The 17,851-nt window shown below is 38.8% G+C and overlaps 1 protein-coding gene across 4 annotated transcripts in view; it reads right to left on the bottom strand.

The window, feature by feature from the left end:
• The window catches only part of LAMA4 (laminin subunit alpha 4), a 157,274-nt gene that overhangs the window by 57,361 nt on the left and 82,062 nt on the right, over positions 1-17,851 (bottom strand). For all 4 annotated transcript variants that reach the window (XM_037842608.1, XM_037842609.1, XM_037842610.1 and 1 more), the window contains exons 12-15: positions 11,418-11,534; positions 5,075-5,223; positions 1,652-1,793; positions 297-393 (exon numbers count right to left, since the gene is read on the bottom strand). In XM_037842608.1, coding sequence (XP_037698536.1) covers positions 297-393; positions 1,652-1,793; positions 5,075-5,223; positions 11,418-11,534 — 505 coding nt within the window. The remainder of the gene's footprint in view (positions 1-296; positions 394-1,651; positions 1,794-5,074; positions 5,224-11,417; positions 11,535-17,851) is intronic.

The raw sequence follows: 17,851 nt of genomic DNA, 5'->3' as shown, positions 1-17,851 counted from the left end.
CTACTAATAAGCCTATTGGATTAGCAAGGAGTATCCAACATATGCTGGATAACTCTATGTTTTGTTTCCATGTAATTTTACTACATAGAAGTTTTTTTTTTTTAACAACAATTCATTTTGAAATTTTCGATTTTGCTTTTTAATTCCTTGACTCTGAGCAGAAACTACTAAAATATTATTCAGTTGTAATACCAATTATTCTTTAATCTTAGAAATTGTCTACCTGCAGAAATACTGTACAAAAGGGAGGAAACAGCTGTAAACTAGTAGGAAGTTAAGAAAATGAAGATATTTACTAGAATCTGCCCTTGCTTGCAGTTCTCTGGCTTCATTCAGGAGGTTCTCGCTTTCATCTTTATGGTAAATGATTTGAGTATCAATCCCACTCACAGCCTACAAAGGAATTCAGTGGAGAGAGAGTAAGAATTACAGCAGAAGGAATCAGTTTTTAATAGCTTTAGAATTTAAATGACACAGTTTATCTGCTAAGCATCAAGCCAAATTCATATGACTTCGTTTTCATGGCTCAAAACCAAGGTCAAATGTGAACATGAGAAAATAATGTCCCTGGCATTTTCAACTCAAGTGTTTCCTGAGGAAAATTCAGTGAACCTAGAACAGTGCCATGGCCCAGGCTCCACCAAAGTCCTTGTCATATAGATGCCACTCAATAAATAATTTTTGAGTTAAAAAAAATCTGAATGTCATTACGCATTAGGGAAATGCAAATCAAAACTACAGTGAGATACCACTTCACACCCACAATGAAAGCTATTTTTTTTTTTAAATGGAAAAAACAAGCGTTGGAGAAGATTTGGAGAAATTGTAACTAATGCATTGGTGAAAATGTGAAAGGGTGAAACCATTGTGGAAAGCAATATGATGATTCCTCTGAAAGTTAAATTCATATAAGTGGGCAATTCCACTTCTATGAATAAGCCTAAGGAAATTGAAAACATGGTCTCAAACAGTTATTTTTACACCAGTGTTTACAGCAGCATTAGTTGCAATAGCCAAAAGGTGGAAACAACCCAAGTGTCCATCAACAAATGACTGAATAAACAATGTGGTACAGTATACACAATGGAATATTATTTGGCCACAAGAAAAAATGAAGTTCTGAGACATGCTGAACCATGGAAGAATCTTGAAAACATTATGCTCAGAGAAATAAGGAAGTCACATTAGGACAAATATTGTATGATGTCACTTACAAGAAATGTCTAGAAATAGCAAATTTGCAGAGACAGAAAGTATATTAGAGGTTACTAGAGGATGGGGGACAGGAATGAGGGAGAATATGTTTGGTGGACATGGAGTGCTCACAATTGAAATTAATTTAAAAAATCTGAATATATGCATAAAGCACCTACTCTATCAGCAGGAATTAGTCTTAAATATATTTTCTTCGTGGATTTTGGCTAAATAAAACTGTCAAGGAAATGGACATTTGCTGACAGGAGCATAACACATCTTGAAGACCTTGCCCAACTGAAACCACGGAATAAGTAAAATGGTCTCTCCTTGGCTCCCCTGCCTTCTCTTCCATTTGTATTTTATAGAAGCTCAAGAGACGACATTAGAAAATAGAGAAGTCATAAGCTGGGAAAAGGCAACATATAAATGTACTTTAGAATAAGAGAATACTTACATCGTTTATTCGGTCGGAGATGTTTAGGGCTAATTGTGCTGTTTCATTGGCTTCATTCACATACTTGACAATATTTTCATAGACATTTGATGCATCCACAGCCTTCTGTACCAGCCCATTGGTATCTGAACTGTGCAAACTCCTGTTAACAAACACACTTCTCATTATTTCTCCTTCCTACCTCCGTGGGAAATGGGGCCATTTGTAAGTTTTGATTTTAATACTTCAGGGATCACAGGACCTTCCTTCCTGTTATTCAAAGTCACCTGGCTTGGCAAGGCTTTCCTGAGCCGTGTTTCCGAGGAACACATCTTCTCTGCATTCCTCTGCCTCTGCTGTCCTCAAGACCTCACCGTTTTTGGTTTCATGGCCAGCTGCCTGTCTGGCAGTAGCCACAGTAAAAAGGAACGATGATGAAGAAACAGCATTCTGCACCTCTTATAGCAAGAGTTTGTTTATGTGGTGGAAGTCAGGCAGAGGAGTGAACTCCATAACCATCCCCACCTACCACATACTCAAAGCAGTGTTGTTAGTGTCTTAATAAAAGCAACCATGGCTCTGAGGGGGCAAAAGCAACCTCAGCCTGGTGTTGAGTGACGGTATGAGTTGGTTTCATTCTATCTGGTCAACCTTATTTTCCTCTTTACTTCACTTGACTTAACAGATCACATTTTCCCCTGAGAAGGGGAATAACATGCACTGAGCACTTTTATGGGTAGAGAGTGGGCTAGCCATTTTCCTTATAGTATTTCTTCAATTCCTACCACACCCATGATGTAGACATTTTTTCCTTTTCCATAAAAGAAGCTGAGGCCTTGAGAGAGGGTGCCTAACAGCATAGAGCTGTTAAGGTGTGTCTCACTTAAGGTCCAGCTGTGCCCATAAGTGCACACTGCCCCCCATCTATTTCCCTATCTCTGCCTTCACACATACAATATTCTCTGCCTTTGGCCCTATCTGGCAGGTGTAAGTTTCAACTAACATTTACTGAGTATCCATAATGCACTGGGCACTCTCACAGGAGTTATAATGGAATGTGGCTCAGGGGACTAATGAAAGGTCTAACTGGGATTTAAATATGTGAAATGCTTGGTACTGTGTCTGGCGTCCAGTAAATATTAGGGTTTATTATTATACCTAAACTATTTCTTGAATTGGAGTTTCAAATTGTATGCATACCCACATAATTTATTTTATTGACCTGTACTTCTTCTTCATTGATAAAGCTTATTCCCCCTTCCACTGCTCTTTCTGAATCTTTTGTCTTAATTTTATTCAGTCTTAAATCCACCAGTTCCTTTATTATTTTTTTCAGTTCCAAGCATTGATAATTAGTTTCATTTTATTCATCAATAACTTCCAGAAGATAATCTATGATCCTAGTTTACGATATTGCAGATCCCATGCCCGTTCATCTCTCCAAACCAGCCTATCATTTGAGTCCAGGCAATTCTTTCTTAGCCTCCTTGATCATCTGGTTCCAGTTTTCTCAGGCTTAGAGCCACTTCCTCTTTCCCTTTGTTTTCTCAGCTACTTCCTACTCTTTCATCCAAAGTCATCATCATTCTATCTCCTCTTCAGCAGGGCCAACTTATCCATTAGGCACAGTAGACACAACCTCATGGCCCAAGGTAGTTTTCAGAGTCCACAAAAATGCTTTCATTTTCATTTTTTTTAAATCAGAAGAAACAATGAATAATAATAATTACTATTATGTCTTTATACCAGTCATGGAACAGAATTTAAATTTTTTTTTTTTTTTACAGATGAAGGGGCCCACCAAAGCAAAAATACAAATGGCCTACAAAAGTCAGAACACAGCTCTGCTCTGCAGATGTAATTCCTATCCAAATACTTGCCATCTTGTTCCTCGCCCAACCCTTTGTGCTTAGAAACAGTTCAGAAAGTAAAACCTGAGGAAGATACATAAGAAGAGTTTTTAAAGACAGGAGAAAAAAAGGAATGAAATGTTACAAATATTTACTAATATTTTTTAGTTTTGCTGGCTAGAGTAGTAAGAAGATATATCAAAGAACTAGAAGCAAAGCCTTTATTTATTTTTATTGCTAAGGACAAACCAGGTGCTAAATCAAAATTCAGAAGAAAAATGTGCTTTGGGTAGAAGCTTCTTGATGAATTATGTCTATCTCTGTTTGAGGCACAGCATGCAAATCATTGTGTATACCCAATAGATGTTGAAGAATATTTTCAATTTGAAGGGAAGGCATCAATAAATTTGGATATTTCCCTGCATCTATTCAGCCTGAAATATCCTAATCACAAAAGAGGCTTCAGGATTATTAATATTTCTGATCATGTTTCATGTAAAGTGTGTGGTAACTTCCTTAGAATCAGGCTAGAACATTGTTGCAGAGCGTCATTTAGAAAAGGTGTGTTCTGGGATCCCAATCAACAGGACATAGTTATTAAAATGGCAAAAGAAAGATAAGAGCCATAGGATGGATCTCAAAAACAATGTTCTGCCAATATAGTATATTGCAAATACAGTATTTGATCAAAACTCCATTTTATCGCCTTGATCGAAAACATACATCCTGGGGGCATAACATTGAGCTGGATATAACACATCTCACACAACAAGAGTTCACATGATATCAGTTTCCCTCACTCAGGTTTCGGGAGATCTGGCAGGATATTTGAAAATTTTGGCAATTAGGAAAAAAAAAAAGGTGATTTACAATTTGAATGGAAATTAATATTGGTTCTTACTTTATCCGTGACCTTTACAGGTCCTTGTTACTAACTGCCAGATTTGTAGTCCTCCTTTATAATGACCTCATTATATACCTATTATTTCTGGGTCATGAATTCAATTCCAATCTTTCAGTACATTTCAATTAACATTAATTGAGTGGCAAGGGGCGGGTGATTCTCTTCTAAATGATGCAAGGAAAATTGTCAATTGATTTTCTTTCAACAGGTGTTGAAATCAAATAGTTCCTGCTGGGCACTGTGGAATGGCTGGGGTATTTACGAGAAGTCAGTTTTATGGCCAACTCCCAATACTTAAGCTTTACTTAAAACATTTGGGTGTGGAAAGTTAATGCTGTCTATGAAATAAATAGGCAATGAGGGTCGAGTTAGACTTTGTAAAGGAATCTGATTTACTTGGTAATATATTATGCAGTGATTATGCCCCAACCAAAATTCCTTAGGTCACCTCATTGCCACTCCCACCCCCAAACCCCACAAGTCTCTAATCTGACAGAGTTGTAAACTGAAAAACAGTCTGTCCAAAATAACTACAATAAAAAGTGATTGACTTTCAGAGAGACCAACCAACTAACAACTCCTACCCTAAAACCAACCTGCTAACATAGAATCCCAGTAACCCTGGCATGTGGAATTGACTATTATATTCAACCCATACAGATATTTGCATTTCTGAAGCCAGAATATTACCTGTTCAATTCATCAGCCTCTTCTTGAAGGTTCTTTGCATGATCAATAGCTTCTTGGACTAAACCATGACTGAGGTTACTCAGGTTAGATAGTTTTCCTTGTAGTTCATTTTTGGCTCCATCTATTTCTGCATAAATCCCCGATGCATTCTTTAAAATGTCAAAAAAAAATTAATGAATTTAATTTAGAAGAACTTAAAACATGTTTCCTAGAGACACTGAAAGATAATCTCTATCCATCCTTATTATAAAGTTCAGCAAATTACAGGCCAAGTCTCTATAAGTATAAAATACTATAAGCAGATATTTATTTCTTCTACATCTTCAACCTCTTCTCTTCCACTGGACTGCTTCCCTAAAATTCAGGCATGCTCTTCCATATATCATCTAAAAACAACACTAAACTAAACAAAAACCCTCCATTATCCAACCCAAACCCAACATTATCTCCCTAATGTTACTGCCCTACTTTTCTATTCTCTTTATAGCAAAATGTCTTAAAAAAAATGAGTTGTTTATGCCTGCCGTTCCTATTTTCTCATTTTCTGTTCACCCTTTTAACCTATTCCAGTCTAGTTTCTATTCCACCAAAGCAGAAGTCCATGTATGACATCTAAGTTACTAAATCCAGTGGGCATCATTCTGTTCTCTTCTTATCTGACCTCTCAGATACAAATCATGTGGTTGACTACTCCCTCCCTGAAAGTCACCTTGTGACACCACCTCTCTTGGATTTCAGTTCATCCTAGGCCTCCAATGATCTTGGCTAAAGATCACACCATGGTGTGGCTGCTGCTAAAAATCTATGGCTATTAGCCTCTGCTGGACCTTCAAACTGGAAAGAGATTTGCTTTCCCACTCACCCAAATAATGATTCTAAACCTTGACACCATTCTCAAGCCAATAATATTTCCTTCCCCCACCCCTATCCTATTCCAAACAGATTATTTTATTTTCTTGTTTATTTAGAAAACATAAGCTGTTAGTGGGAAACACTTCTACACTCCTGATATTTTCTCCTGATACAGGGAGCTAAATCATTGAAACTCCAGACCTTCCCACCCCTATCTACTTTCTGCCCTTGTGAAGGGGAGTGGTTTCTTTTATTGGTAAATTTAGTAAGAAGAACTGTACAGGTTCTATTCAACTCCACCTTTCTTGTTCTTGGGTGCAAGATGCCACAAGGAAGCCTAAGCTTTCCTCTGTTTGTCCATAATTAAAGTTATCCTGGTGAAACCCCCACATAAGACCCACAATGTTTCCTGTCTGGGTGAGTAGATCTACCTAATTCTGGAACTGAGCTAGCAGTTCTAAAGTCCCACTTGGCTAGTAGACCTAAAACCATGCCCACAATTTAGCTACATCAGAAATAAAGGCAGTTGGTATTCCTGGGCTACAAATCCACTATTTTATTTGTTTTTCAACTTGTTTAGAACTTTGGTGCAGAAAAGTGGTGCTATTTATAGGAAGCTTCCTTGGAGCCTCCAATAACAATAAATATTTCCCCAACTTTTTGCTACCATCCTTCCCAATCTCCAAAACAAGGAAACATAAGTTCATTTATAGCTAAACCTATATATACATTTTCTCTTACTTTAAGAGGGAGAAGTGTTTATTTTATATATAAGGCAAACTCTCCCATCTCTTTAATAGCCCCATTTCCCATTCTTCTTGCTACTAGCTCTTCTTAGATATAAACCTGCCCAAGTTTCTCCTGCTAAAAGCAAAGTTAACCTGTTCCTCAGCTCTAGATTCCCCTCCAGGTTCTTCTCTTGCTTTGATGCAAGACACTCCATGGAAATGGTTCTTGCTAAGTTCCTCAATGTCAAAGCCCCATATTGCCAGATCCACTGAACACTTTACAATCTTTATTTACTGGACCTCTCTCTAGTTTGTGACAGCGTTGGTCACTGTCTTTGCCTTAAAATGCTCTCTTTTCCTAGCTTGTGTGTGCTGCTTTCTCCTGGGTCTTCTATTTCACTGGCTGGGAAAGAGGCCTTAAGATGCTCGTGTTCCTCAGTGCGACTACCAGCCCTTTCCTCTCCTCTGTGTGATCTAACCTCTTTCTACACCTTGACTTTGGTCTTCTAATCCCTTCTCCACCACCTTGTAGGAATAATGATTTTTCTATAAAGCAAATCTGATAATATTATTTCCCCTCCTCGAAATTAGCCAGTTGCTTTGCAGGAATAAATCCAAATTCCTTAGCGCGGCTTAGGGATTCTATATTAACTGACCCCTTCTCTCTTACCGATTTTATTATTTCTCCCCACTTCCCACTCCACTCCATCATATGGTCCAACTTTGACTAATTCTTGCTTGAAGGCTCTGTTTTGTTTTTTTTTTTTGGCCTCTGTGCCTTTTCTTACCTGGAATGTCTTTCCTTTTTTTTCTGCCTGATTGATCTGGAAAATTCCTACTGATCCCTCAAACTTCAGCTCAAATCTTACTTCTTTGATAAAGCCATCCCTAATCTCTTCAGAGTGGGTTAAATATTACCACATGTTTCTATTATCCACTTATCATTTTCCTGTAATCACTTTACATGGCTGTTTCATTTATTAGACTTCAAATCCTAGGAGGCAGGAGCTGTTGTTGATCTTTGTACACTCAGAATGTAGCATAGTTCCTATTACAGAGGATTTTTTTTTTTATGGAGATAGTATGATATGCTTCAAGAAATTTGGTTGATCACGGGAAACATACTTTGAAAATAATTGGCTTTAATTTTATAAGCAGAAAAATTGCCACAGACATTCCATCTTTACTCATTCATTCAACAAATGTTCACTATGTGACAGCCTCTCTTTTAGGAGATAGAGTATTGAGTGGAGAACAGTCTCTGTTCTCAAAGAATTCACAATCTAGTGGGAAGTTTCAGATAATAAACAAGTGAACAAATAAGCAAACAAGGTAATTTCAGAAAGTGAAAAGTATTTTGAGTAAAATATAAAAGGGTTGGATGGGATTGAGAATAATTGAGTGTGATGGACTCACATGGATTGAAGGGCCATATGGACACAAACCATTTGAGGATTTGGGGACAGTAGGTGCAAGGGTCCCGAGGCAGGAATAAGCACAGTGTGCTTGAGAAACAGGAGTTTGGTGGGCTGAAGCATAGTGAGTGAGGGCCTGAGGTCAGAGAGGTAGGCAGGAGTAAGGCCACCTAGGACCTAGTGGGCCACGGGAAAATGTCTTTTTTTTACTGTGTCACTGGAGAGTTACATGGGTAAAATAATGTGATCTGATTATGTTTTTAAAAGATTGTCCTGCTGCTTCATAGAGCATGAATCCTGAGAGGCAAGAATGAAGGCAAATGGTTCAGTTAGGAGACTCTTGTAATTCATGCTAAATATGAGGAAGCTTGGACTAGAAGCAGCAGCAGAGGTGGAGGGAAGCAGTCAGAATCAAGATTTATTTTGGAGATCGGACCAATAAGTCTTACAAAAATGAGAGTGAGGAGAAAGGAGAAACCAAGAATGACTTCTAGATTTTTTATTTAAGCCACTGGGTTGTGCCACTTACTGAGACTGGGGAGAAGCAGGTATTAATCAGAATATGTCAATTTGACATGCCTATTATACCTCTAAGCTGCAGATGAAACTGTGATCTTGCTACATACCATATTGAATTCTTGAAAACATCAACTAAGCATTTGGATATAGGAGTTTGGAACTCAGTGGTGGTGTCAGAGCTGGAAGTATAAATTGTGGAATCATAACCATATAATTATTCTTCAAAGCCACGGGATTGAATGAGATCAAGTAGGAAGAAAGTATACATAGAAAAGGGGACCCTGACTGAACCCTGAGGTTTTCATTAGCCAGAACAGGGATGGGAACTACTGCCCAGGGCCAAGTATGGCCCAACGCCAGCTTTTATATGGACTTCACCCCCTGTGAAGTCCCATTTCTGCTGCATTTTTAAAGAGTTTTTTTTTTTAAGTCCAATAAATAAAAAACAAAGAAGAAAAAGGACAGAGACTGTAAGTGGCCAATAGAGCCTAAAATATTTACCATGTAGAGGACAAGAAAGGAAGCTAGTAGAGGAAGCTGAAGAGGCAGTGAGGAAGGAGAAGAACCAGGTGAGCAGGTTATTGGAGGAGTCAAGACAGAGCTCTGAGTGTTTAAACAAGGAGGGAGGGCTAACAATGCAGCTGGGAAGTTACCAAAGCCCAGGAATGAGAAATAACCATGGCTTTGGATACATGAAGCTCGTTGGTGACCTTGACAAGAACAGCTGCAGTGGAGGGGGCCGGGATGTCTCAGAGTGGGTTGAGTACAGAAGGTTAGGGGTGGAAACAGAAGCTGTAAGTGACTCTTGAGATGTTTTTCTGCGAAGCTGACCAGAGTGATGGGGCAGAAGTTAGAGGGAATATGAGGGCAAGAGCTTTTCTCTTTTTAATTTTTAAAAGAAAGGTGGTAATAGAGTATGTGTATATGTTGACAGCAGTGATTCAGTAAAGAGAGAGAACTGGATGATACAGAAGAGAGGAGGCATAATTTCAGAAGTGAAACCCTGAAATCCTCACTTCAAGGTGAAGAAGGATGGGATTCAGAGCACAAGTGGAGGGTCTGGAATTTGACAGGAGGACATTTCATTCATTACATCAGGAGAGAAATAGAGGTGTGGATGCCGATGCAGATGGGTTGGTAGATTTGGGAAAGAAAGATGAGGGAGTTCTCTTTTTTTCTCTCTCTAATTTTTTCAATGAAGCATGAAGCAAAGTGTATTCTTTTGAAGCTATTATATACCCAAGAAAAGACCATGTTTTTTTAGCCCATTCCTATGGGTGCAGACCTACTATGGGTAGGACCTTTGGTTAGGTTATTTCAATCGAGATGTGACCCACCCCTTTCAAGATGGGTCTTGATCCCCTTACTGGAGTCCTTTATAAGAGGATAAAGGACACACAGAGAAAAGTTCAGAGAGCTCAGAGAAGCCCCAGAGAAGCTGAAAGACAAGGACACACCCACAGAAGCTGAGAGAGGAAGACATTGAAGCCAGAAGCTGAAAGCAACAAAACCTAGGAGAGAGGGACCAGCAGCCACCAACCATGTGCTTTCTCATGTAACAGAGGTGTCCCAGATGCTGGCAGCCTTTCTTCAGGGAAGGCATTCTCCTGTAGATGCCTTAATTTGGACATTTTCATGACTTAAGAACTGTAAATTTGTAAGCTAATAAATCCCCATTGTAAAAGCCAACCCATTTCTGGTATACCGTATTCTGGCAGCTTTAGCAAACTGAAACACAACATCACCAGCTGGGACTGATAGATGGGGAGCTGGGTTTCCCACCAGTCATATATGGCTGCTCTGGGACAGCCATGGAGTAGGGGATACTTGGATTTAGAAAGGGTTAGGATTCTCAGGTGAGTACAATGGAGGAGTGGGTGGGCATGGGAGAAGGGAGTGTTTGCAATAGAAGGCTTGTATTGGTGACCTTAGCTGTCCAAGGAGAAAAGAGACACTATGAGAGGGGTAAGCTAAACGAAGTGGAAGAGGTCTCTATGTGGTCAGAGAACTGTTAGAGTGGAGATTCTAGAGTGAGTTAATAGATGGCACTCAAAGAGGGAGGTGTGCTTGAAACGGGGATTTGGGAGGAGTTACTGATGACAATAGCTGGGTATGGTCATGGGAGGAATATCAGAGATGGGTTGGAGGAAGACTGTTGTACTGGAGAAGTTCAAAGATCTGGAGCTCAGAGAGTTGGTGTTCCAAACCATAGGGATTTTGATGTCACCAAAATAATGATGGGAGTTGGGATGGAGGGAAAGGAAGGGAGGTTGGTGCTGAAATAGCCAAAGAATGAGATGGGGATGAGATGGCCTTAAAATTACATCCTTCCACAGTTAACAACAAGAGCTGAGTAATTTCATGATGATTTTGTTCACTGCATTTTATTGGAAAATTTCTACTGCTTCAAAATTTGAGTTTTATTGATTTTCTAATATCAGCTTTATTAAACACAACTTATAAGAGTGACAAGATAGATCTATATCAGCACTTCAGTAGAACTTTCTGAGATGTCTGTGCTGTCCAATATAGTAACTGCTAACCATGCTTGACAACTGAGCACTTGAAATGTGGCTAGTGCAACTGTGGAATTAAAAATTTAACTTTATTTAATTGAAATGTATGTTTAAGTAGACACACGAGTAATGGCCATTGTACAATGGAAGAAACTGAAAAATTCAGTCTAAAAAATTCAGATCTAAAAAAGATCTTATTTTAAAATGCTAGCTAAGTTGATAGAGTAGAATTGAATTTGATTATTCTTCCATGACAATGAGCTGTTCTAACCTGCTGTAAATACAAATCTGAATAAGTCACATGTGTTCTTACCATTATTATATCATCAAGTTCTGGAAGAGTCAGACGAGACACTGTCAGAGAGTCCTCAGATGCCCGCAGAGAAGTGTTCACTACTTCCATTTGCTCCCTCAGTCTCTCGTGTTGCTTCTGCAGGAAAGAAGAGCAAGGGAGAGAGGAATCACGTGTCTATTCAGAGGAGCCATCAGGTGAAGTGGCCGTGCAGGGCAACTTGCTGTCTTTGGAACTAGACAAATCTTGGTTCATATCACAGCCCCACCACTTATTTGCTGGGCGACATTGGGGAGACCCGTCTTATGCTCAGTTTTCTCATTTATACTTTGAAGATGACAAAAATAGGTACCTTGGGAGGTTTGAAGCACTTAGTTATTGTTATTTATAATGTCATTACCTTAAAGAGAGGGTTAGCGCTTCAGAGAGGGTAATTGACTCTTTTCCCCATAAATGTGAAGTGGGACTATGGATGTTGGATTGAATACAAGCTCTGTAGGTTATTATATAAATATGTATTACATACACACACACACATTAATTTAAAAAGTGTAACTGAGAAGTTAGGATTTAAGGACTGATCATGATTACCGAATCATGATATAGATATTCCTTTTTACTTTCTGTTATATTAGAGTAGACAGAGGGAAATACCTGAAATCTTTGAACTGTAATCCAGCTGCCTTGATCTCTGATAATGATTGTATAGCTTTTATCTTGTGCCCTTGTGATTATACAAACTTTGTGAATAACCTTCACCTGTACCCACTTATCCAGTTTTTTGACTTTAAAGTCTTATGAGCACTAAAGACAGCCCCTAATGTTTATTATTGAAGGGTCCAGGGTCAGCACAGACCCAAGAACTAACCCATCCCAAATCTAAGGTTATTTTGATAACCGAAGCTGGATCTAACCAAAATGGTTCTGCCTGACATGTGCAGTAGCTTAGACTTTAACCTACAAGTCACCTATACGTCATTTTAATACTAAAAATCATGCCCATCAACATATTAAGGCTGCCATTTTCTTACATACATTCTGTGATGAAGCATGTAATAAACGGGTGCATGCCCAATAATTAAATCACTTCTAATTACATCATCTGGGGCCATTGCACTCATTGTCCTAAAACCTGCCCATCTTTTGATGCTATAGAACTATCAGTTTGGGGAGACACATTTAGGACTGATAGGCCATCTGCTCTCCTGCTTTGTGCCTAGCAATAAAACTCTTTCTCTCTTTGAAACCCTGTGTCTCAGGAATTGGTCATTTGAGCTCATCGGGCAAAGAATTCTCCACCTTAGCCCAGCAACAAAAGCATGTATCCAGTGCCAACTTTGGGCCAGGAACAAATAGCCCATTTCTACAGGAATAAAGAATATGCTTTGTTAATATGTTAATGTGCTTTTAAAAATTTAAAAATTTAAGATGGTCCTATTATAAAAACATAAAATCATGATTTCGCCTCATACCACTCTGAGTTTTTTATGTTGGATGCTAAGTCTTTTTGAGGAAGGAAATTGCCCAAGTGCTTAAATATTTTTTTGATGAATGGTTTAATTTCTACCTTTACGTTTGGGTTCTAGAGGCAGAAATATCGTTATTCTGAAGAAATATTATAGGACTTCAAGTGAATTCAGTGTTTCAAAGCAAAAAGGAATGAAACTGTAGGAGGGAAAAGTAAGATATTTTATAATTTGAGTTAAACAATGAACTGAAGTCACCTTAGAAATAATATTAATTTAAACAGGAATTGAAATACACAAGTTATGGTGTAATCTAGAATGTCATAGAAATAATTACAGAAAACTTGGAGCTAGAAGGAAATAGTTCAAAACTTTCTTTTAAGTTCATCTCAGTGTCCTTTCTTAGTCCCTGAGTTTTGCCTGATTTAGTGGAAAGGAAACATGGAACCATCTTTTCCGAACACATTGCTATAGGAAAAGTCATAGGTCTACTATGGATAGAAAAGAATTGCATTCGAGCTTTGCCTTAATGTAGGAATATTTCAAAAAGAACACAATTTCCCCTCTATATCCATCAAGTCTAACACAGTATCTGGAGTTAAATTTTCTTATCTCCACTAAAAGGTACTTACACAACTCTTCACCAAAGCAGCAATGTAAAGTATGTGTGTTAAAGAATGTAAAGGAAGAGAGTTGAAAAAAGGTTGGTATTATTTAGCTCTCACAGAGCATTTTTCCTTTTACAGCATCTATGATATAACCCTTCTGTAAGCTCTTGTATCGGGTTGCCTTAAGGGAACATTTGCTAACTCCCTGAAGTCACAAGCCAGACTTCAAAGGGGTGTATTAACAGTACTGGGTGATAAGCTTATTTGCAGTGGTTAGAAAATGATATGCTTCAAGTTCAAGGGTTTCCCCACTTATATGTGGCATTAAACAGAGATGAATACAATTAGCTCTAAACAATTTTGTTTCATAGAAAGATGGTCAATCTGAACAAAAGAAAGTTTCAAAAACTAATAACTATGAAAATGACATAATTAGCACTATTCAGCATGCTTCAGCATCCACTTCACATATGCAAAAATTAAATTTTCTTATCCTTAAAAGAAAAAGCAAGAAACAGTCCTGGGAAAGCAGAGTTTTGGTTTACAAGAATCCCTAAACAGTGCTTTCTAAAGAGTATTTTACCTATTTTAAAAATACAGAATCCTATATTCATCTAATAAAAAATTTATAATTCTATTACCCTTTGGAGTTGGGAGTAGGATAAAGAAATAGATATTGTAATTATTAGTTATATGGCTACTGTTTGCACATATCAAAGTGATCAACCTATGGGGTTATTTTTGATTTTGAATAGATATGAACATCCATTCAAACCAATTTGTTATACAGACTACTCTATAAATGAAAGGTTGGGTTTAAATCATGTTGGAAGAAATTAAAGTTCATTACATTTAAATAAACAAAAGTATACAAAGAATGCTAATGGTATTAGTTAGTAATTTAGAAGTCCAAATTAATATGAAAATAATATTTATAATGAAGCATAACTGGTATAGAAAAATCACTTCTGTATTACTTGAGAGTGCTTCATGCATTTGTTCCTCTACCCATCCATCAACAAGTATAAGAAATGCAAGACGTCATGTGAAGTGCTAAGAAGAATAATTTGTGCAAGGCAGGATTGCTGCCTTTTGGATGCTTAGAATCTAGTGGGGGGAGATTAAATGCACATCACACATGCACACACATATACAGACAAGCTACACATTACTGCATTCAGCAATTAATGATGCCTCCTAGACTGGAGAACATATGTCGGGGTCATAAGGCCAGATGATCATTTCAGAGGTACAATCAAGGGCTACAGTAGTACCAAGGAAGAAGAGATCCCTGCTGGCAGGTAGCATTCTTAACCTGGGGTTAAAATGGACCACCAGAACTTGTATGCCAACCTTGTGTGTATAAACAAGTCCACTTTTCTTTGTGGAAAGTGTGTGCATGTGTATATGTGTATGTGCTTCATAGTTCTTCTTGACTTCTCAAAAGGAACGCTGCAAAAATTTAAGAACCACTGGAACCGAGCAAGTAGGTGAGGCACTCTATGGAGGGAAACATTTAATCTAGTTCTTAAAACCTCTATAGAATTAGGCATAGATGAGGAGAGATGAGCAAAGGACACACCAGGAGCAAAGGAAAGCAAGAAGGAAAATGCATAGTCTCCATTGGCTGGGAAGCAGGTTTTGCAGGGTGGTCAAGAAATACCCATGGAAGATAGGTGGGCTCAACTCATGGCTGGGCAATTTACCTTTCTTTAGTTGGAAGCTAGTGAAGGCATTGGAAGATTCATTATATATTTTTTACACAATTAGAGAAACACCTTAGGAAATCTACTCTGACAGTAGTCTGGATGGGGAGGAGAAGCCAGGGGGTCAAATCAGAAGGCAGATGAGAACGCCCAAGCATGAGACAATAAGGGCTGGACTAATAGCCACCTGCAGAACCAACGTGATGAATGGAGCCTGGTGGCTTGTAAGGGAGAGGAGATGCCTCTGATTTCTAGCCCAACAAAAATGGAGAGATTAGGAAGGGAACTTGGAGAAAAATGAGTTGATTTTAAAAGGTAATGTTGGGGCACATCCCCGTGGCAATTCCTGCAGAGAGCTGTCAATGTGAAATCTGCACTATGGGGTTCCTACAGACAAAGATGTTGACCCACCAATCCCTCTCCAGGACTGAAGTGGTGATAATGGGTGAAGACACCAAAGGAAGGATGAGGGCAAAGGGTTGGTGGAACTTTGACAAATGCCAACCTCTGGAGGCCAGGAAGGGGAAGAAAAACTGAGACTGAGCTCAGCTTTAAAATACCTCAATGCTGTGCTGTTCTTTTCCTGGAATCCGGTTTATGCTGTTCATTTGTACTCAGTAGAAAAGCGTGTTTAGCAAAGCTGAACGAAGGCCTACCATCTGTCTGAATCATTAAAGTGCCAAAATCCTAGTATCCACATGAGGTTCTTTATTTTTAAAAAGTGTGCATAAGAAAAGTTTCATTAAAAGCTAGCTGGGCAATCACTTACTTTTAGGATTGGACACTTCATATGAGTAAGACTGTCCAATGTTTACTACATTTACAAAGATTAAGGCACCCTGACACTAGCCCTGGAATTTATCAATCATTAGTGATAATCAGCTGGTCTGTGCCTAAGCGGATACTATGGTTCTCGGTTCATTGGTTATGTACCACCCTTCTTCATTAAGGGCTTTGCAAAGGACCCACTCCTAAAAATAAATCGATAGAGAACTGAACATGTCACCACACATTATACTTGCATGCGTTCTCTAGCTCAGGTCTTCACATAGATGACAAAGCTCTTTGCTGAGACTGAAAATTCACAATCTGAAATGAAACCATGTTCAGTTTACCACTACTACGAATAATAGGTCTCACTTTTTTTTTTGGTAATGGAGCCTTAACTTGTGGCTAAGGCGACAGTTCTGGTCTGGCTGGGATCTCCTGTGGGCCACTGGTTGCCCCCATCCTACTGGGACTGGTGGGGATTGGCAGGCCCACTGCTCCCTCAGGGCCCTCAGTACTGACTGTGGGGTGGTCTCAGTCCTTAGCTGTGAACCCCTAAAATAGTTGCATGAGGTTGCAGGGATGCTGTCTCTTACTTAAACACTCTGACTCCTCTCTTGGGAACAGAACAGAGTTACCTGTCAGATTAGGACTATGGGTTTAAATTTCTCTGGATGGGAAGAATCACTTATTGCTTAGTACTGACAACTGATCTCCAATAAACCTGGGCATAATTTGGCAGAACTACAGGATCCAGAATTGGAAAGTCCTTAAAAGTTTTAATTAAATTGACATGCAATGAGCTCTTAATTTGTGCCAGGCATTGTGCTAAGTGCTGAGGATTCAAAAATTAATAAGACACGATTCCCTGACTTTTGGAACCCCAGTTTGGTGAAGGAGTCAGACCCATTCACAGATAATCACAATACAGAAATAGAACTCTGCACAAGGCATTATGGGATCCCTGGAGAGGAGTCTCTGATGCAACATGGGGATGGGGGGTGGGCTGCCTGGAGGAGGAGATGCCAGAGTTAAGACTTAAAGGGTGAGCAGGGTTAGCCAGATGAGGAAAAGAGAAAAGAGAAAGAAGTCACCATTCCAGGCAGATGGGATTATGAGTGGTATGATATTGCCTGAAGTGAACGTGTGAGACAGGGAGCAGCAAGAGGTGAGGCTGGGAGGGACAGCTCAGAGAAAATCCCATGTGCCATGTGAAAGAGGATAGATATCCTATAGGACAGTGTCTTTCAAGTGTTGTTAACCATGGCCCACAATAAGAAATGTATTATATACTACAACCCAGCACACATAACTTAAACAGAAATGTTATGAAACCATGCCCTATTGTATGTGATGCACTTTAATATTTTCCATTCTACCCTATTTCCTTTTATTCTATTTCCTTTTCTTTTCATGCATAAAAATACAGGGTTCCCATATACCACCCTTTTATTAACATCTTGCATTGCCATGGGACATTTGTTACAATTGACAAAAGCACATTTTTGTAAGTGTACTATTAACTATAGTCTATAGTTTAAACTTAGGGTTTACTGTTTGTGTTTTGTGGTTCCATGGACTTTTTCTTCAATATTTATTCTAGTATTACATATACAACCTAAAATTCCCCTTTTAACCACATTCATACATAAAATTCAGTGCTGTTAATTACGTTCACAAGGTTGTGTTACCATCACCACCATCTGTTACCCAAACTTTTCCATCTTTTTATTTTTTCATTTTCAAAAATGCTAGTTACATCTCCCCAAACTTATTTTAGGACCCAATAAATGGTTCACAAACTACAGAGTAAAAAGCACTGTTCCGGATGGTGAGGGGGAAATGAAGCGTCTTAAAGAGAGCAAGTGGTGACGTGGTCAGACTGAGATCTAGCTCGGCCACTGCGC

This window comes from Choloepus didactylus, chromosome 7 (genome assembly GCF_015220235.1).
Source record: "Choloepus didactylus isolate mChoDid1 chromosome 7, mChoDid1.pri, whole genome shotgun sequence".
Lineage (NCBI taxonomy): Eukaryota > Metazoa > Chordata > Mammalia > Pilosa > Megalonychidae > Choloepus > Choloepus didactylus.
Note: the sequence above shows the minus strand (reverse complement) of the source record. Positions and strands in the feature narration are given on the sequence as shown.